We start from the raw sequence: 21,940 nt of genomic DNA on the forward strand, positions 1-21,940 counted from the left end.
ACTAAAGGAATGCTGAGACCACACGGGAGAGTGGTCTCAGCATCCCACAGAGCTGTCCAAAAAGCCTTCTCCCTGAAAAATTCACCCACAGAGATTCATCCAGTTCTTCAGGATATGTCGATTCCTCTTTCTGCAAAACATATTGATTTAGGAGCAGTGTTTTATTTTGTCACCCACAAACAGTGAAAAATAAAATCTATAAGTTGAGATGGAATCTATAAGAAAACATTGTTATTCCATCTCCATCCAAGATGGAAGAGAAATATTTTTTTCCATCTTATATGTGGGCCGAGATCTAGGGCTCTGTTTCTTCCACTACAATAAAACCTCTGATTTCAGCTGAATATTGCTGTTTAGCTGAGGCTGTGTATAAACGCAACCTTCCTGCAGTTCGCAGCACAATAGCTTTGTTAACCACTCTAGACGTTTGCAGACTTATTTCGCAATCATTTAATATGTTTAACTGAAGAAGGCTGTCTACTCAGCCGAAAGCTCTTTTGTATACTAACCGTTCTCTATATGTATATTCTAGTATTAACCGCTCTGAGGAATTATAATTTTTCATTTCAATAATATGAATCCAGAGCGCATAGGCCTCTTTCACCATAATCATCAGAATGTTATCTGGTATCATCCCTTCTCCTAATAGATGAAACACCTGCGCAAGGAGAGGAGTTTAGCTTCTTTTGTCTGTCGGGTATGGAATAATCTGAATGGTTTTGGTTTGTTAATAGCAGGCATGTTGAGTTTTGGGTATTATATCTATATTATTCTAAGTATGCAATAAAGAATTTAAAAATATCAAGACAGAATTGTTCTCTTTATTGCAAAATGGTTATGTGATATTCCTAATTGTCATGTACGTCTCATCAGCGCCCTTCAAAGCATCATTCCTACGATTTAGCCGCTGATGGCTAAGGGTGAATTTGGTTTATTTCTTTTAATATGCCAGCTTGAATACTTCCAGTTAAACATATTTTTATATAACAAACATTGAGAGAATATTGATTTAACTATCTAAATTTAATTCAGAATGTCACCTCTGGTATGATTAGCGATGTTCATGTGTTAAAAGAGGCATGTGCAATGCTCTGCTTAATTTGGGACAGCTGATGTATTAAACGTAATCCATGAGGTCAACTGAAGATGATGCTTAACAGCGAGAGAGCCAATGTCCAGGTTTAATGACCTTCCACATGTTTTAAACCACTTATTTTAAGGGGCATGCACTTCCCACGGCTGCACATGTTAAGTAGGTAATTATTTTTAATTTTAATACCTCACTCCATCATAATTCAGCAGTCCATCACAGTACTTAAACAACTATAATTGTTTATATAAATAACTACGGAAATAAGGTCATCAAGATTTTCGTAAAATTTTTACTCTCCATAATGTGCTGTTGATAACTAGATAGTTACTCGAAAATGAGATTTAGAAAATCAAAAATTTATAAACCATAAGGATTCTAAGCGTCAAAAAATTATGATGGACTGCAAGACCATTTAAAATGTAACACACTATTCATTTTGATAGCAGACTTGCAGAAATCTGAACTCATATTTTCGATTTATTCTCGCCAGGATGCTTATTATTACCATTCTCGCTATTTACTGAAACAGTAATCGTAGGTACGCTCTTTCTCTAGCGTTTAAATATTATTCACTATTTCAAGTAATTTGGGAAAAAAGGTAAAGAAATTGGATTATAAACAAAATATTAATACATTAGAGAATTTCAGAGAAGGCGGAGTCTTCAAATATATTAATTTAAATAGATTATTTTTTGTACTAGATCCATGGCTTCATCTTTCAGGAAAGGGAGCTCTGTCTGAAGCGTGTTCTATGGCCGATTTGCTTGTTTGTAGAGCGAAATCCGGGACCCCCACCTCCCTTAGGTATGGGCTCCCCTGATAAGGTCTCAATAGGTCCCTTCTGTCATCATAAGGTTCCAGATCTTGCCCTTCCTAAATGGGTGACGTGTGACAAATCGACTCGAAGTCTTGTATAAACGTGACACTCCAACGCTATGAAATTTTGCATATACGGCACTTCACACACCACATTGAATATAATGTGCAAATAAGCATTATGTGAAATGCCACCAGTGGTCGAATTGGGAACTTGAAACAGCATCGAGTTGATATTCGCGTCGAAAACGTATGTTTACTCGTAAAATGTTTTCGGTGAAAGTGTGGGTATTCTTCACGTTTACAAGAATATATGCTTCAACTAAACAGAGAAATGTATTTTTATACAATCGGACTATATGATTGTTCAGTAATCGAAATATAAAAGTATATGGGCCATTGAGTCCCATAGGAAATATATTTGCGATAGCTATAAATATCTAAGGTATAAAGTGTTTCATGCTAACAATTTCTCATTTTAACAATAAATAAGAACAATTTTAACAGTCTTCTCTCTAGCAGATGGAATGTCCATTTGCCAGTTTCTTCCTTGGTTCACTGTTGCTTCATCAAAGTGAGAATATTTTACTTCAATCTCATTCTATACAATTAATAACGTCAAGGCAGTTTTGATGATAGACTTTAAGAACGAAAGGTGAACCCAAAAATAACTTTATGTACAGTCATATCTTCATTTATTAGGCTCATTAAACCAATAACTTTGCTCATGTGTGATTATTATTTCGTTTTTCGTTAATTATTTAACAATCAACACAAGAAATGAAAGGAGACTCAATTAATTGTTCTATGACCATTGACATCATGATGAATCACTAACAAAAGATGAAGAAAAGTTGACAAAAAGGGAGCATATATTTTCCCTACTGTCCTCGCAATACACGAGTACAACAATTTATATTGCAAGGATCATCTCCGCCATGTTGGATTAAATTTTCCATATGCGCAAGTACTGCCATTATGACGGCTGTACACGGAGATGTACGAATAGATAATAAGAACTAATATTGTATATTAATACGTAATTCTAGAAATAACCCGTAACTCGAGTGTTTAATTTTTTTTGTTCATGTATTGAAAAGCACGAATCCAAAATATGAGTCCTACTTCTAACACAAACCCCTGTCTTTATTAGGGCCTAAGAAGAGACGGTCTAACAATCTTCCCTCTGGTAGATGGAGTGGTCCATTTACCAGTTTCTCCCAGGGTTCACTGTTGCCTGATCAAAGTGAGAATATTTTACATCATTCTGTATCAATTAAGCGCTTAAAGTTAATAAGTTTTTTTGTTTGTGGATATCAATTCATGCAATATGTTTTTCAATAATCTAAATATTTTGGGTTTTCCCCAATAAAAGCAGAGGGAAAATAAGATAAGGACCTACTCCTTTAAAAGATGTTTGAGTCTTTCAGATAACAATATCAAATTATTGTCTGAAAGAATATAAGATACAAAAGTTATTTTATTTTCCATAACTATGCACAACACATTACCATGATTTACCCCAATTTTTAGTTATTTATTTCCGCATAAAGCAATCCTCCCATTAAATAAATAAATACAAAAAAACTCCTATTGAACGTATATATACGCCCAATAGCAACAAACTTCACTTTTTATATTTTTATTTTAATTTGTATTCTGTTTGACAGTTTAAAAATTATATCACTGTGTTAGCCTTAGTGAAAATTCCAAATTACGACAACCTCTTCGAATAATGACCTGGTTCTAAATAAATGAAGACCGTAAGTTATCATTAATACTCATTCCTGGCATACGAGGATCTTTCACAAAGCTACGTATATGAGTATTTGAGTACAAAAGATTATGTGGATCCAAATAATTTTTTTCCAGTTCACTACAACAACTGGAAGAACTTGGTTCAGTGGCCTTCATACCACATCCTGGTCACCAGAAAGTTTTTTTCTACACTCACTTCGACTACTAAATAAGCAGGTCATCTATTGATCCATATTGGCAAAAAAAGGAAGCGCAGTAGGCAAATCAAAATTTAGTACAGTCTTACTTTAAAAAAAAAAAAGATTTTTATTAATTGTACATAAAATTTAAGTCAGTACCTTAATTCATTAAAAAATTCTCAAATACGAACTTTCTCGTATTGCGAGAGCCATTTACACTGATATTAATTCGTTCTTCTTTAGCAGTTTTGCTAAGCTGATTATCGTTGTCTGAAATATGGCTTATATTAAAGAAAAAAATTGATTATAAATGAAAATCAGAAGCAGTTTGTCCTTCAGACTAGTATAGCAACAAAAATTATAGCTATTCAAGGTAGAGAACTTAGAAGCTCTGGCATAAACTCTGTCAGATTAGACCGTTGTAGTCTTAAATTCTAATACAAGAAACGGGTGTACGCAGTATCTTAATGAATTCCCCCCCCCCCCGTCGCTCCCAAAACGCTGTGGAATTTAACCTTAATTCCTGGTCCATTGAAGATTCTCTTTATGTCTAAGAGGATATAATTCTATTTTGAAGAATAATTTTTAATTTCACCAAAAGATTTCTAAGAATAACTAAGAGGGATTGATATTATTTGCATGAGCGCTCATCACCAATATGCGCAACACCTTCTTTTCTTGCGGTAACTCTTTTCTAAACAGCACTCCATTAACATGCTCGAAGAAGCTGTCGGAATCAGACAAGCCCAAACCGCCTCATTCTTTCGAATCTTCCAACAACATCGCGCTGTTCGCTAAGGTGGTCCACTGAGAGTGGTGTCATATCGTCGCCCGCATTCAGGGGTAAATTTTTAAACGAATATTTATCGACTCTGTGGTAGGTCGCAGTCGGGCGGTCTCCTTGGAAGACCGTAGGTAACTCGGTACATGCGGAGATTATCTTATCTTGCTCCTCCATATCTTGCCGATACCGCTAAAGGTCTCTTGAGCACGGCATGGCTGTGCTCATCGCAACGGAACATGGCTGAAGAATGACATCCTACCCCCCCCCCTCTTCTTTCTAAGTATATACGAACATTCTGTTGCTTTCATTCTCTCGGCAAAGATAAAACCGACAAATGGAATAGCACAGTTCACCAGTCCTTCACCCTCCCCTATGCCTTTCTGAACAGCACCCCCTTTTACATCATAGGGTGCCCGGGGTGCTCAAAACTCACTAAAATAATGTTTGTAATAAGGAGGGAAAAGTCAGAGAGTTTGTTCAGGTGATTTTCTGGATTCATTTGGCGTGTAAGCCTAGAAAGCAGAAGAATCGCTTTATTGTTTTTATAACATCAAGAGATAAAATAAAATTCTGGATTCTACTTAGGAAAATTATACAGGTTTCACATGTTCTTTCATGCGCTACGCCTTTGTCTTATTCCTTTTCTTTTTTAACTGCAATTAGATGCTTGCTGCCTTGATCTTTGTTTAACACCTTTTTTTTTTAATTCTTCACATTATATATTATAAATATTTTGAATAATTGCCAAATTATTACAATGCTGACATTATAAAACCTGACTCAAGTAGCCTATTAGTAATAACGCTAAAATGGAAATAAAAATTGGCTTCCGAATGACCATAAAATTGTTCATCCACGGTCTGTCGAGGAATATACAAAATATCCTATTTCTAAAATAAAAACGTTTATTTTAAAAATAGGATATTATAATAAAAATCTATTATTATACTCTATTTGATCAGAATTATTATTGTTGAAAAGTAAACGTTGAAATTACATGTACTTTTTAAAACATAGTTAATGAAAATTAATTATCAAATCAACTTTAATTAGGTTCTTTACTGTAAATATTTTTCATTTTTCTTGCAGAAAACTTTATCAATTGAAAAATATAATTTAATACGTTTGAATTAGATTTGTTAAACCAGTATCTATACGGATATTTCCCTGTTAATAACTGTTTTCGTTCTAGGTGATAATATGCAAAAAAAAAAAAAGGTTATTAATTCATCTAGAAACGTTTAAGTTAAAAAATAGCGAGTAATTCATTTTGAAATAATAACCATTTTAAGAGAACCGACTGTCAGGACGACAAAGTGTTTTTGTTTGTTTTTATACTCTCTCTCTCTTATGTATTTATTTATTATTTTGTTTTTTCTTCATTTATTAGATTCGAGAGATTGTTTGTCCTATTGAAACTGATAGTAGGTCTACAAATGTAGTATATTTATGGCTTTATCGATTCACCAGTGGGTTACAAGTCGAATTTCTCAAGCCTTGAAACAAAGCTAAAATATACTCGCATACTTTTAATAAGATTTCGTTAATGTTTCGAATTATTTTTCTGCTAAGTATCACCGAGCACTGCATATACAGACACAAATTATAAAGCGTAATAAGAGATGGATCGAGAGATAATAAATTTGATAATTTCAAATCCCTTTGAGCAAAATATTGCGAGTGTTCATCAGTTGTCGAAAGGGAGGCATCTTACGTATTCTCCGGTGGAGCTGTTTATCTTAAGAGCGTCGACTGCCATACTTGGAATGTGTGTCTGTGTCTTTTACTTATTGCCGCGACAAGTATTGCATGGGGATGCCAACGCTGCGAGCCCGCAGTTGCTATGAATAATGAAAACTACATGGAATCTCAATTTGAAAGACGAACGAAATGTGTTATGTGATACGTGTCAAAGGCCACGCGCTAGTTAGCGCGACACTGGAAATGAATCGTTTCGGAAAAGAAAGGAAGGAAAAAAGTGAACGAAAAAAAAAAAAATTCAGGAAGTTGTTTTGCGTCTAATGAGAAATAGCAAAGCATTCAGTCGAAGTAATAAGAAGCGAAGCGCTTATCAAGGCTTTCAACAGCTTTTCGGAACTTTAATCAAAACAGTACCAATCGGAAAACACTCGGCAGAATAATTTTATATAAAGTGCCCATTCTTCGTGATTTATTTTTCGTTTCATTAATGTTTAGAAGGAGGGATGTTTTAAAATTCCTTTATGGAAGATATCGCGGTAATAATATGGAGATGGAAAATACAGGGTCCAAGACATTAAAGCATCCTCCACATTCGGAGATATTTAAATAACGTTATTTCTGAATATTATTTTAACAACGAAATACTCAGCAAATGAGCGATCACATCGAAGTCTTTCGATGCATTTAACGTTTCTTCCATCCATATATGAGCATAATGTGTGACGAAAAGGAATACGACGAATTACTGCTTATAGTAAGTTTGTCATAAAATATGTTGATGTTGTTAAACAGAGCTGAAATCTTCTGAAGAAAATGAAATGAAATTTAAAAATCACACTTAAGGCATCTCCAAAGAAATCTGAGAAACAGACGCAGTTTAACCCTCTGTCAACTGTAAATAACTGCACGTCACTAGCGAGTTGTAAGCTATGTTACTGAAAATATGTGGACTTGCTTCTATCAATAAAAAAAGTCTAAAATCATTATAGGAAGATGGATAGACACGGAGAACTTTTCCATAAAATCCTTTTTCGAACCGAATTCCTATTAACCTATATTACCTGCTCAGCCAAGAGTGATTTGCTTTAAAAATAATGAAAAGCATGTGTGTGGTCTATAAAGACAATATCTCCGAAGAAATTATCTTTACAAAGTTATTCATTATTTTACCAAGTATCTTCTGCGAGGTCTATCATAATTTTTCGCCAGTGCTCTGTGTAAGAAGCTTAATGTATATGCGGTATTTATCGCACTAAGCAAAATATACAAAAAGACATTCATAGTATGATGATCGATGCTCTTAACTTAAATAGCTCCAGTAGAAAAAAACAAAAACAAATGCACATTTAAAATTTACAGATTTTAAATATTATTATTGGAAACAAGCTTTTACAGCATCATCCAAAAAAAAAAACAAACAAACAAAAAACCTTCTACATCATCTATCCACCCACCTCTAAAAATTTGTCTAGTTCTTTAAATTTATTCAAGCTACCCATCCACTTCCACAACATTTTCCAGCAATCAACTGAAAAATGTGGAAGCGCAACCATCCTTCCTTGAATCCATTCAAAGCGTTGACCACCTCAGTCAGATCTCCTCACAGGTGCCTTGTTTCCAGACGCTGCAATCTGCAGAACTGGTAAGCGCAACCTTTTATCTTCCTCGCTAATCCTGTTTCCTCTCTTTGCATCCGTTCCGAACGACCCACATCCTTCCTGAAATGAGTCTTGCAGACCGCTGAGACTCATGATATGGCCAATTCATTGCCTTACACAGCGGAATAATTATCTACGCTGACAAAATTCTTGAATATCACATCAGCTGGCTAGCAGCCGGTCTGCACTGCTCAGAAAGCTTCATGACCAGCTGTACAATAACTCAAGGTCTTTCTCGCTCTGCACTTCCCAGAGTGCGGAATATCACATTTATATATATATATATATATATATATATATATATAAATATTAAGATCAGACAGCTGTACCTAACTAAACTGCTATCTTCAGACTTATTAAAAATGTTTTTAAACAATTATGAAGAAAAACATGGATTTGTGCATTAACCGTTTCATTGTGTAGAAATGAAACGGTTAATTAGAGAGAGAGCGAGAAACAGACACTGAGACAGACAGAGAGAGAGAGAGAGAGAGAGAGACACACACACACACACACTGAGACAGACAGAAAGAGAGCGAGAGACAGACAGAAAGAGAGAGACACAGAGACAGCCAGAAATTAAACAGTTTTAAATATGTTGTAAACCCTATTCGAGATGTTATTAAGAATGTATATTCGGTTCAATACAAAAGAATACATAATTTTGTATTGAACCGAATATCTGTCATCTTATTTTTTTTTTAAATTTGATAATTTGATCAAACCTCGCTCTATCATTTTATATTTTAATTCATTGCATCGCATCCCACTGATCTGAAGCGGTTGCCTTGACTGGAATGAATTTCCAAGATCTTCCACGATGCTAAAACATTGTGGCAAATGTTTAAAAATGAATTATGCCAGCCTCTAAATGTACAAATATTTGCTTTGATTACATGCGATTATTTATTTATATTTACATAAAATGCAAAGTGTTGTAACAAACATCGCTTGTCATAAAAAAACGTAATCGCAGGTGAAGTGTTCTTAATAATTAGATATTATTCTTGCTTGCTGTTAATGAAATTGGAATACTTTAAAGCTGTTACTGCAGTATCCTGGTATTTCAGCGCTTCTTTCCTCAAACGTTATATTTTTATATAAAGTAGTTACGAGTATCCAAATTATAATCATCGGGTTAACATTTAGGAACCTTAATCTAACAGAAACTTCCAATTACACACATCACGAGGCAGTTATGATTAGCCCTTTCTTCATAAAATGGATTGAAGCATCGGATTCCCAAATTATTTTTTCACGCGTAAACTTCGGAGTGTCGTAATACAGACAGACTAGTTGTGATGGAGATCTACAGCTCGTGTTCGCTGCAACTGAGCCGGACTAAGAGAACCATTAATATAGCTGGCAGTTTCCGAAGATTGCATGCGTCTTATCACATCGCTTGAAACTAAGAAAGGCGCTGGTTGCTGGCAACATGCTTGCAGACAATGTCCACGAAATAATGACGAGGATAATGGACTAGGGCTATTTTAATAAAACCTCATACACCTCTGGTGTTAGATGTCATTAGAATAATGAAACAGACAGCTGGAGATTTGGGCATCCGAGTCTGGAAAAGCGTTGCTCAGTTAATATACCTTTTTGGGTAATGATTTAAACATTGTTAAGGTGTTATTAGAAACACTATTAAACAACGGATTGTGAAGCCCTCGGGAAACGTTTCATGTTTCTTCAGGGGAACTCACAACCAAGCGCAACCCTCCTTCGTTTTAATGGAATAAAACAAATATTAAGTCCATTACTCTGCCCTCAGCTACGCGCATTCTACGAACCAAAGTATTTGGGGCATAAACTGATTGGTTTGTTTGATTTGGATGGCTTTCGGTTGGCGCAGCGAACTGCTATTACGACAACCCCCCGTATAGAAATCGCATATCTAAAACGAGCAGTTAGATTTTTCCGTCCATTCGAATAATGTTTGTCATTTTTTCCCAGAATTGAACATTAAGGAGTGTTGTAATAAATTCTGAGCATCAAAGAAAACGGAACTTATAACTTCTTGATAGTGTTGTAACGTTTGCATTCTAAACATTGTTAACATTTGCCAATATACGAAATCTAAACAGAAACGTTCGGATGAAATATTAAACTTTTTTATTGTAAGTACGCGAACGTAGGAGGAGGAGAATAATAATCGAAAATGCGCCCAAGAAAGCAATTTCCATCTGAAGAAAATATTAGAATGCAACCCACCATCAATAGATCTGTTGTATATGCAATATTTCCGAATCTGCCTTCTTCGTTCTTTCCCAAGAATACGTAATAGACAAGTGAAGAAAGTACCAAGAAGTCTCTTCCCCCTTGTACCGAGAATACTTTAAGTAAAGACTCGAATTTTACAGTTTCTGGTTTACGAACATTTCTTTACCTGTTTATAGTATGTAGCCGTCAAGCAAAATGCGGAATGCAATAAACTAGCGTCGTGTGGATGTGAATTTTCCCATCCCTTTGGCACGCTTTTCCATATGGTTCGCTTTTAAAAAGCCCATTCATGGCAGCTTGCATTGATTTAGCCGGCGTATGAAGTTAGAACGTGATTTATTGTATATAAATTGATTCGACGTGAAAAAAAATCGAAAATCTCATTTACTCAAATGGTCTTTCACGTTTTTATTCTTTCATTCCTTCGGTGTCACAAAAGAAAGCAACTGCGCAAGCCCAGATAACCAAACGTTCATTGCGATGCCGAAGATACTGAGTATGCATATCATTAGACGTCAGCCGAATTTACATTAGCCAGTCATTTAGACGTGCTCGTGGACACACACCGGCCAGTTTGTTATTATTTTGCGAAGCCATTTTAATTCGGTAACGACTCTCGCGAGCCGTATCACTTTCGCTAAGAAGATCAGTCTGTCAACAGGCCGTGTATTTTAGTCGCTGCACGTGAACGGCTGACTGTTGTTGAGTCATATAGAGGAAAGCATTGTGAATAGCACTGTCGTAAAAGTTTCATGCGGAGAAATGACCTGGCGTGATTAATGATACAAGAAAACAGAGATAATTTGTGACCAAACGCAACCTATCACTTTGCGCATGCATCCAGTGAGAGCCCACCTTGTTTGTCCATTTGAATGTCTTTATTACGGTGTTAAAAGCCAAACGAAGCGTAGATTTTTTTTTTCTCTTTGAACTTAATAACCCTAATTGGTCTTTGTTTTCATACGGTTTGCTCTAAGAAGAAAATTGATGCAGGCGAGATGGCATTATTTGAGCGCAGTTTAAACACGGAATTCAACTTCAGCTATTCTTGCAATTTGATGTTATATGCTTAACACAAATCTGCGCAGTCTGCGGATAAAAGTTTTTCCATATTTAGGAAATTCAACTGCTAATTATGTTAATAATGCTCGATCCAAAGATCCATTGAGTGAGTACGAGTCGTTTGATTAATCTGCAACCGCCTCTCTCAACAGAGTTAATCGCTGAAATTTAATGAATTGTTAGACAGTAAAATTCATTCTTTTACTGTCCAAATTCTGATATTAAATAGCCAGCATTTCTACCCTCGCCCATCAACCCTAACTGACTTCTGATGTTAGTGAAAGCAATAAAATACTTTTATTCAAACTGTGGCAATATATTCAGTTGACCAACAAAACAGAAGTCATGATGGCAACATGTTTCTGGTTAGAAAATAAAAGTGAAGTCAGCGATAGACAAAAAAAAGAGTACAGAAAACAGGTACACCTTAGTTGAATGAGCAGTGTGTTTTGGTAGAACACTTAGAATTATCATTGCTGAAATCTTTTAAAGTATTTTAAGCATTTAAACAAACTCATCTGACTTTTCTCAAATTCTATTCGAAGTTTTTGTATTATAGTATTCATATTTCAAGTTTTTTTTATTGAAGATACACTAAAAACAAAAAAGATAAATAACTAACCATTTTCCTTGTATAAAATAAATTCAAGAATAAAATAAGAAGCAGCACGTGTTTATTAAACGAAACTTAGCCGATCTAATTTTGATACAGAGAGAAAAAGAGTTAAGTAGTCTTAAGCGAAAGAAGCATTTCGGAGTTCCACCAAAACAGATAGTCTAAAGCTATACAAAAATCACAGCTGAGATCTAATTCTTGAGATTAACAAATTTAATGGAAATCCAATATTTCTTTCCAATATAAAAAAAAACAAAAAGAAATCCCTCCCCAACTTTTTAAAACCAACTCCCTCAGCGTCTCTCCTTGTTTCTTGCGAGCCATATGATGAACGAGGGTAACCTGCTCTCACTGGCACTGAACATCCACCACATAGTGGATCAATGCCTTTTACAACTGTCCACCATCCGTCTCTCTCTCTCTCTCTCTCTCTCTCTCTCTCTCTCTCTCTCTCTCTCTCTCTCTCTCTTCTCTCTCTCTCTCTCTCTGCTTCAATCTGCGAATGTAAGAAGAGCGCCTATTTCGCCGTCCAGAAATTCTTTAAATTCCTGAGGTCCACTCTATTATGAGTCCTGCCCCACAGTTTCAGCAAAACATGCTTCCCCTGCAAGGTAGGAAAACCAGCTATGTTTTTAATAAGAAAAACCCTGAAGTGGGGGGGAGAGGATGGTGAAGAAAATAGCTTCAAATATTTTGCGAATAGTTTGTTTTAGAATTCAACTTCTGGAATGTTGGTTCAATTTCTCAGATTTCTTCCAGATACCTTCCTTTTATCTGCCAAGTGTCGCCAGCTAAGTTCGTACAAATATTGTACTGTTGGGCCTCATGTATTTTTCACAGTATCGTGAACAATGTTAGAGGCAAAAAAATGAAAATAAAAAATAACAGAGAAACAGAATTCTTTGGACATATTTTACAGTTTTGGAAGAGAAAACAACCGGAACATGAGCTGTCTAATAAATCAGCAGCTGCCCCAACATATTTCGCGAATATTCTAGGAAGTGAGTAGTTTGTCTTTTTCGTGGATTTCACAGCAAATTCTCGTGAATTCGCTTAAATTTCGAGTTTATTGTTACTGGGAGGATAGCAGAATCAAGTAAATTTACGTTAAAAACAAAAAGGTGTGGAATTTTGGACCAGTCATTTTTCGGAAGATAAATTCGTGGAACAAACATTTTCTGTACTGAAAATGTATTTCGCTTTTGTCTAACTTGGTATGTTTGTAATGTTACACAAAATATAACAATTAGAAACGTAGATAATTTTGTATTTCAATGTTCATATAGTTGTACAACTTGTTTTAAATAATTTATATGACTCCTAATTTGTAGACCAAGATAGGAATTTCTGCATCTCGTAACACTGAACACCATCTGGGATCCTTAACAAAATTCATCGACTGAATTCAACTTGAGTCCAGTAAATAATTTCACTTTTCACCTTTCTTGCATACATTGAATCCACTTAAACTGAGTCATTTCGATTGTGCTGCCACTAGTAACAAATTATGAATAAAGGATCTTTATAGCACGCGAGTTGTGTTACAGCATTGCAGTGTAAGTCTTAATAATACCCTATATGCCTATAGCGGGGTATGTGCATTATGACAAACGGCAGGTCAAGACATTTACTCCTTCCTAGCATACGTATATAAAACACCTATATAGTAGACCATCAGATATCAGTATGATCTCCCTGCAAGATGCACGTATTCTTTTGTTTCTCTGAATGGAAAAAGAACCGAGTTACCAAAGAGGCAGGAACTGTGGGACCTTTGTCCCAGATTGCCTAACTCAGCCACAATGTGAAAAATCCTGATATGGGTACTTGAAAAGCAGAATTTGGTCTTTAATATCCCTCTCTCCTCTGTCTAATTAAAGTCAGCATTAATATTTTGGAACTCTTTGTAATTTTTAAGGAATGAAAGCAATCGGTGGTCCGAAGCAGATGGTATTGCTATTAAAAGAGAGTGCGGCTTGGAGAGATAGTGGTGGGGTATCTTCTGGCGGCATTTGTCTCAGAGATTAAGGGAACTAAAAAGACAGACAATAAGGGAACTAAAAAGACAGACAATAAGGGAACTAAAATACAGAGTAACCACTTTGATGACCATTGTCATTGTTTCTGAATTGGACCTTGGTTTTAATTTTGGAGTGGCTGATGACCATCGTGGGAATTTCCTTGGATTTTATACTGGAGTGGTTGAAAACAAATCATATTAGAAGCGTAAATCCTTGAGCTGTTTGTGTATTAGGAAGAGAGCCACTGAGCAACCACATTATCATTGATTCATCAGAGAATCGATGATAAGGTGGGGATAAGCATAGCTGCAAAATCCTAAATCTCAGCAGCATAGATTCCAGGGGACACTCTAAACACACATTCAATGGAAGAATTGTTAATAATTCTGACTTTTTAAATGTTTATTAATTAAAGTTTCAGTAATTAAAATTAATGATTTAATTTTTTGGTAATTCAATGGAAATAGTTTTAAATATTTTATTATTTCAAGCTCATGATGTATATATGATTATTACATTCATATTTGTATAGTGTCTTATAATGCGTGATAATACCTGGAGATTATACAGAACTTACATTATAACCGGATTATTCCTATTAATAATTACTAAATATTGATAAAGCTTAGTTAATTGAGCTCAAATCACCATCTTCTCAAATGCGTGTACTGCTTCATTCTAGTGGTTTGCACACTCGGCTACGTTGGGCCTTACTGATGACAGAAATCAAAGAAAAGTGGAAGAGTTTTCCACCTTTTATTCCGTTGCATGATTTTTTTCTAATACTCTCAGTAACATCACTATATTTAACTTTTTATCATCAGCAGCCATTTTTAATCCACTGCAGGATGAAAGCCTCTCCAGCAACTTTCCACTTCCTTCTGTTTTTGTGCAATGGCCATCCATTTGCTGTCCACGAACTCTTGAATTTCATCTGTCCATCTCCTCTGTTGTCTCCAGGTTTTCTTTTAGCTCCTCTTAGGTACCATTCTGTTATTTTCTTAGTCCATCTCTCACCATATCCGCGAGCTATGTGTCCTGCCCAAGTCCATTTCAGTTCTTTAGTTTTGATAAGAATGTCCTTTACTTGAGTTTGCTGCCTAACCCATGTGTTTCTCTTCTTATCCAAACAGTCTGATTCCTAATATAATTCTCGTTCCATTCTTTGCTGTGGAGTTTTCAGCTTCTCTTCCATTCTTTTGGTGAGTGCCCAAGTTTCACTTCCATAAGCCATGGTGGGGAAGTATAAATTGGATCATTGTTATATATAATAACTTTTATTTACGATACTTACTTTTACGTAGTTTATAGGAGAAAAAAATCACAACTAGGCTCTGAATTCTAGATTATCTTGACAATAATACTAACCGGGAAGTATCTTGGCCAATTGGCAAATACTTATTAAATGGTTGGTTTCTTTGCAAAATGCTCGCTAAATGTTCCTGTAACAAAACTTATTTTTCTATAATTCAGAAATATTTAGTTTCTTACGGAAAATACGATAATCTAATTTGAGCTGGCACTGAGGATTGAATAGAAATCCATTCGAATGCACCTTAGCTTGAGTTCGGTGCGAGGAGTACAATGAAACAGATCGTATGTTAAGGGAAGTGGTAACATGCACAAAGCGCCTTTTCTATTTATATTTTGCAGATAGGTCTACAAGCCTGCGTTACATTAAAAGTGCAATTAACTCCACGGAAAGGAGTACGGTGGTGGGAACTTTGTCCACCAATCTACGGAAACGTTTTCCGTTCAACGTGAGGGAGAAAATCGTTCCCACGGTCCAAACTGTCCACGCGATGTCGCTAAGCGTAGGGTGGGTAAACTTGTCTCTATCATCAATCATCTTAAGCGCATCTCTTGTAAGTCCTTTCATTCGAAGTGTCCCTGGCTAGGAGCAATCATTGTGATAGTCCTTTTGCCCCACGTATGTCTCTGGGGGGAGGTCGAATCTTCCCTTTGCAAACCGCTTGCTTCTGCCTTTCTCTCTCTGTGCAACAAAAGCGTTGATAATTGCCAGGACAGCGGCAATTATCACCTTCCTTCGGCGCAATGTCTCTCACGATTGTCGCGAGGCAATCGGACGAATCGCTTAACCACGTGCCTGCTCGCTACCTGAGGTGCTAGTTGTCTATTTTGGAGTTTTTGAAAACAAGCGCGCTAAACACGTACGGAACTTAGCCGGGTCTTTGTCACTTGGCGACTGCTGAGGGTGCATTCCATGCGTAAATTGCTTCGACTCTACTTACGGAAACGCCTTGTTATGGCACTCTCTACGTTGACAGCTGGCTTATTAACAAGAAAGCTGACGAAGGGGGTGACGCCTTGTTAAAAGCTAAATACATCGAGAGGGACCATTCTTTTCTCAACTGATGACCCAAAGCTTCTTTCTTAAAGTCTGCGTGGATAAATTCGTTGTCCTCGTAAGGCATTCGCTCGAAATTTTCATTTTGAACGACATACCAAGTGTGCAATAGAAGTAGTATTGCAACGAGAATTAAAACATTCTTGGTGGGTGTCCTAAATGGCTTTGAGAGCTGCATTTATTTAGCCTACTACAACATTAGCAAACGTAAAGCCTTGCAATGTATAAGTATTGCAGTTATGTGGGATGTTTCATCTTTTTTTTTTAAATGTGGGAATGTTTGTATTATATCAAATTTTTGAACACAGAAATTTAAACAACACGCTTTTATTTTTAAACCTACTATTTCAAGTTATTTTATAGCTGTATTTCTCCGTATATTCTATTGCATTTACTTTGTTTTCGTTAGCTTCGAATCTTTCTGATGATTTAATTTCATTAAAACAAGCAAGAAGCTATACGCAACCGTTCTGGGTCTACAGACCATCTATAGGGGACAGGGAAAAAAGCAATCCTATTTTAGGAGAAGCATTGCCAGAAAAGATGGAACATCCTCAAAACCAGGCCAACTATGATGTCCATTCCGATGACCTACAAAAAATAAGCCAGCAATACATATGAGATTCTCGACAGTCCCTGTGAATCTTTCAAAAAACATCGATGCCAGTAGCTCTTTAGTTCAACTTTTACAAATTCCAAAAAAGTGCACTTGCTCACGGATGTAACGAATACTTTAAGACTAATCATCGAAATCACTTCGCCTCTTTCCAAATAAAGTGCATTGAAATTCATAATTTTTCACCCGATAATATCTTCGCTTATTGAGCAAACTTTCAACTCCTAAAATGATAGAACATGGCTGCGAAACGTCAAAACTGAGAATTCTATCGACTTCAGCGTCATAATTGCAGAAACAGACTTTGTCATGGTCTAAGCAGAAGTGATTGCAAAACTGTACAGCTTTTCGTTGACGCTGGGATCAAAGTCGACCAAGAATTTTACCGAGAACAACAACAACTCCCTGAACCGTTAGTCAGAGCAGCACTTCAGAAATGAATCGTCCAACAAGTCTCAGTTTCGTTTCACAAAGCGTACTGAGAACATTTCTATTCTGCGCATTGGTCATATTCACATATGTGTGAAGAAAGAAATAAAACTGCTGGAGTTTCATTGGTCCGATTTGTAACAATTAAAATTTTATGAAACTCCACTACAGGAGTCGAGTTATTACATGCGAACGGACAGACAGACGGGCATAATGAAGACAACAGGCGCTTTTTATGCATATACACTGGTGTTCAAAGAATATACATCACATAGGAATTTCACATTTCTAATCCTTTTTCGCGATGGTATGTTACATTAATGAAAAGCATCACAAATAGAAATATATACAAAAGATATTTATTAACAGTTAAGGCAAAGCTCAGTAATATTTGACAGGGCTCTCAAAATATTCCAAAATGAGCATTTGCAACCTTTAAAAACTAGTTTTGGAAAAATTGGCTGAAATGTTATCAAAAGCATTTGGCTGAAATGTTATCAAAAGCCCTCAATTTGCTTCAGTTTATCATTTTAAATGGAAAACAATATGAAAAGTTCACCAGGTGCAAACTAATATTTAGTTGAACCGCCTTTGGCCCTGATGACAGCAGCACATCGTCGAGGCATTGACAAGATCAATTTCTGAAGATAATCAACTGATAGTTCGTGGTTACAAACACGAATTATGGCTTCCTGTAGGGTCTTTGGTTTATTTCTGGAAACTTCAGATTCCACAAGATGACAACAGTTCTCTATAGGATTCAGGTCTGGACTGTTTCCTGGCTAGCTAATAGTTGTAATGGACCCTTCGTTCTTCCAACCATTTTCTCATCTCTAACAAATGTGTAAACACATTACTGTCGAACCTCTAATGCAGAAATGAAGCTAAAGTAACTACAGAAGTCCCTACTTACACTTTTCGCCCGATTACAACGAGCAGAGTTGTCCTGAAAGATGTAGTTACTTGGCAGGTTGAAATGGTCTCTAATGGTTGGCAGCAATTTGCCTTCCAGTATAGCCAGGTATCCACTGGCATTTACGGAACCTTTTATAAAATGCAGGTGATACGAAATGCACCCCATATCATTTGGCTGGTAGGGAATTTCACTGTAGACACCAAACAGTCTGGATGGTATTCTTCACCACGTCTACGGTAAATCGTTTTTCTCTCATCAGAGCCATGCAGGTTGAATTTCTTCTCATCCGAGAAAATAACTGACTTCCACTGCTCGGGAGTCCATTTGACATGTCCCTTGCACCAAATTAATCGGGTCTTTTTCATTTTTTGTGTGAGGAAGGGCTTCTTCTTAGGACGACGGGCTACAAATCCATTTTTGAAGAGGCATCTTCTGACTGTTACTGCACTTGCTGCTGCTCTTGTATGTTCTTCCCATTCTCTTTTCAGCTCAGACGAAGAAGATTTACGATTTTTAAGGCATAAGTGCTTCAAAACGCGGTCCTGTTTTGGCCTAGAGACTCGTTTGCGTCTGGTTCTTTTTCCTATCAGCAGAACCAGTATTCTTGAGTTTAGAAAGAAATATGCTCACTGTCGACTGATTAAAAGACACTCTATAAGCAATATAACGGGAAGAATATCCTTCCTCACCTAAAGCAAAAATAGCAATCTTTCTTCCTGGCGTCAACTGTACGTAACTCGCCATCCTGACACAAGCAAGGAATGAGTGCAACTCTTGCAGAGGGTGCATATATAGCTGAACGTAACAGTTGATGCAATATTACGTCATCACCTACGCGTGTCAATCTTATCTGATGCAATCTGTAAGAAATATTGCCATATACTTACATTATTCGGACAACAATTAAAATTTAAAGGGGTGATGCACTTTCTTTGAACACCAGTGTATATATAACGATAATAATAATGCCCTTTTTCTCCTCCATATATTGCAGTCAAGATCCTGTTTATATTGGTAGCATCCAATAATAATCTCAAATGCACAGTTTTGGTAGTCCATCCTCAAAGGGAACAAACTGCCTGGTCTGCTCAGCGGAATCTCTCCAATAAATACACCGCTTTGCATAAATACAATATTTAATAAATACACTGCATGCAAAGTTATGTGGCGAGTCTCGTTTCATAAAAAGTTCATGTAATTTTAATAGAAATCGTGAGACGGCGAGAGAGAGAGAGAGATTCGCTGATGGGAATAAATCCAGCCTGTTAGTCACGGACAGTGAACCTAAGTGGAACTTTTCGCTCGGTTTTTTGCAGATTCCTCATCAAAGACTGGAATTTTTCCCCCTATTCCTTGAAAATCCTATCACACATCGACATCAGGTTCTGATTTGACAATCGTTCACATCCCCGATTCGTCTCGATGGGAATTAAAACGCGTTCCACCATGAATAAACAACCCCCATTTCGAATAGTTACGTTTATTAAGCCACTGCTCACCGTGTCCGAAGGGAAAAAAATGTCGTAAAATATGTCGCACATTTTTCGCCTCCTTCGTCAGGTCAATGTACAACGCGCTACTTGTGAACTTCAAATCGTGCCTTTGTTAAGCAACATAAAAAAAAAAAAAAAAAAGAAGAAAATAAACGAGTTGAAGAAAAAAAAAAGCCGCTATTACGTGACACCTGACAATCGACCACCCTACACGCTTTTGAGAAATACGATGCCGCTAAACCTGGTTAAGCTTACAGTTGAAAGTTTATTGTCGACCACGTGTCTTTTTTTTTTTTTTTTTTTTCTTTTAAGCTTGTCTCCGCCTACACCGATCATCGTTAATGCTACAATATGTCTACCCTTCTACACATTGTTTGCAAGGCACAGGTTTAGGTGTCGGTCATGAGGTAAATAAGATTTCCACTGCAGAGCGGTTTCATAATTACATAATTCAAGCTCATGTTTAAGGAAATCTGGCCATCGGACAGCAGGAAAGATCTGTACCCAAAACACGATCCAGACTCGAGGATTTTTTGACACGCGAATTTCTGTGGCATTATTTACGGACTCAGTTCTAGTGCCGAGGTCATTTGTCGGAGATACACCTGTATAAACTGAAAATCGTTGAAGCGAAATTGACCGAGTAACTGGAGTGATGTGCTGCTCAAATGCGAGAGGGTTTTTCCACTCGACAAACAAACAGCGCTCAGAACTCAGTGGATAAATTTTTAAGATCGTGTTAGATACGCGATTCTCACAAAATATAAAATTAAATATAAAAGACTGCTTTCTGTCAACCATGCTGATCATAAATTTTTTTAAAATGTAAATTTATTTCAATCTGACCTTGAACTGAACAACAAAATACACACGAACTACTAGCCTACATATTTTATCAAAATATAGTTAATCTGAGATCTTACTACGAACTATATTGCGAATTAAAGTACAAATTTTTGTATTTATTAATTTTCAGCTTTACAGGGTAAATACCATTGTTATACTGTTCAATTTTAACTAATCTGTGTTCTGACAGACTGATTTGATTTCCACAAAAAGTGTCTTTAGGTAAACCTTTATTTTTTCTTATCTTTTTAGGTCCCCGATCTCGTAGGATGAAAAAGAAAGAGAAAAAACCAGACGAGAAGAGACCTCGGACGGCGTTCACAGCCGAGCAGCTAGCGCGGTTGAAGCAAGAGTTTCAAGAAAACCGCTATCTAACTGAAAAGCGTCGGCAAGACTTAGCTCGGGACTTGAAGTTGAATGAATCGCAGATCAAGATCTGGTTCCAGAATAAAAGGGCCAAAATCAAGAAAGCGAGTGGACAAAGAAATCCTCTGGCCCTACAGCTGATGGCCCAAGGCCTGTACAACCACAGCACTGTACCCCTGAGGAACGGGGGAGTGTTAGCAGAGGATGACGATGAAGAAAGAGAAAAGGATCAATCGTCATCGTAAACTTTGCCCTTTCCTGAAGATGTCCAAGCGGTATCATCGACGGACGGTTTAGAAAAGTGCCTGTGAATTCGCCGTAGGAGAAGACCGCTTTGAAAAGAGCAAGGCAGAGACCCTAAATGTGTGTTGAGTGTGTGTGTATCGTGTGCATATTACTCTAATAACATTTAAGATGTTTATAACAATGTATAAGTTCATCTAAATAGCAATATCGTGACCTTTGGGCTTGTTTCCTTAGTTTCAGCGAGGTTTCTCTGATTCCATCTTCAACTTCCCAAAGAAGTCTTCGAGAGGGAGCAAGTCCGGCGAGAGTGAGATGACCTTACCGAAAAACGATTGAAATAACTACTTAAATAGACAAAACCACTCCTCCACGGATGAGTGCATCTACTGAAACGGACAATTCCACGTGCAACGGGCATTCTTTTCACGTTTAACAGGTTCCGAATCGCTCGTGAAGTTTTTCCACTGGTTAGGGAACGGACCGACAACGAGAACTTACAATCACCTGCCCACTTCTGTACAGCGATGTTCATCATTTATTCATTCCATCAGAAGGAACAGTATTAACGGAACGCTTCACGAGCCTCCAGATTAGAACTGTTCTGTTAGAAGACTGTAAAGTGATCATAAATTTAAGGCAATAATTTTTTAAAAGACAATCTTTGTCCAGAAGTTAGTGTAGAATAGATTACTTCCATATCTCACACTGTTCCTAAGATTTAGAAAGAAGAAAGACGTAGTTTCTTAACT

The 21,940-nt window shown here is 36.7% G+C and overlaps 1 protein-coding gene across 2 annotated transcripts in view; it reads left to right on the top strand.

Moving 5' to 3' along the window:
* The window catches only part of LOC150084502 (homeobox protein engrailed-like), a 101,712-nt gene extending 80,420 nt beyond the window's left edge, over nt 1–21,292 (top strand). Inside the window, exons 2-3 of one of the 2 annotated variants that reach the window (XM_090375248.1) lie at nt 3,063–3,155; nt 20,832–21,292. In XM_090375248.1, coding sequence (XP_090231374.1) covers nt 3,063–3,155; nt 20,832–21,190 — 452 coding nt within the window. In that variant the 3' untranslated portion in view covers nt 21,191–21,292. The remainder of the gene's footprint in view (nt 1–3,062; nt 3,156–20,831) is intronic. The other variant, XM_090375249.1, reaches the window with a different exon arrangement.
* The last annotated feature ends 648 nt before the right edge of the window (nt 21,293–21,940 follow it).

This window comes from Mastigoproctus giganteus, chromosome 6, assembly GCF_048544385.1.
Source record: "Mastigoproctus giganteus isolate SK-2022 chromosome 6, ASM4854438v1, whole genome shotgun sequence".
Taxonomy (NCBI): domain Eukaryota; kingdom Metazoa; phylum Arthropoda; class Arachnida; order Uropygi; family Thelyphonidae; genus Mastigoproctus; species Mastigoproctus giganteus.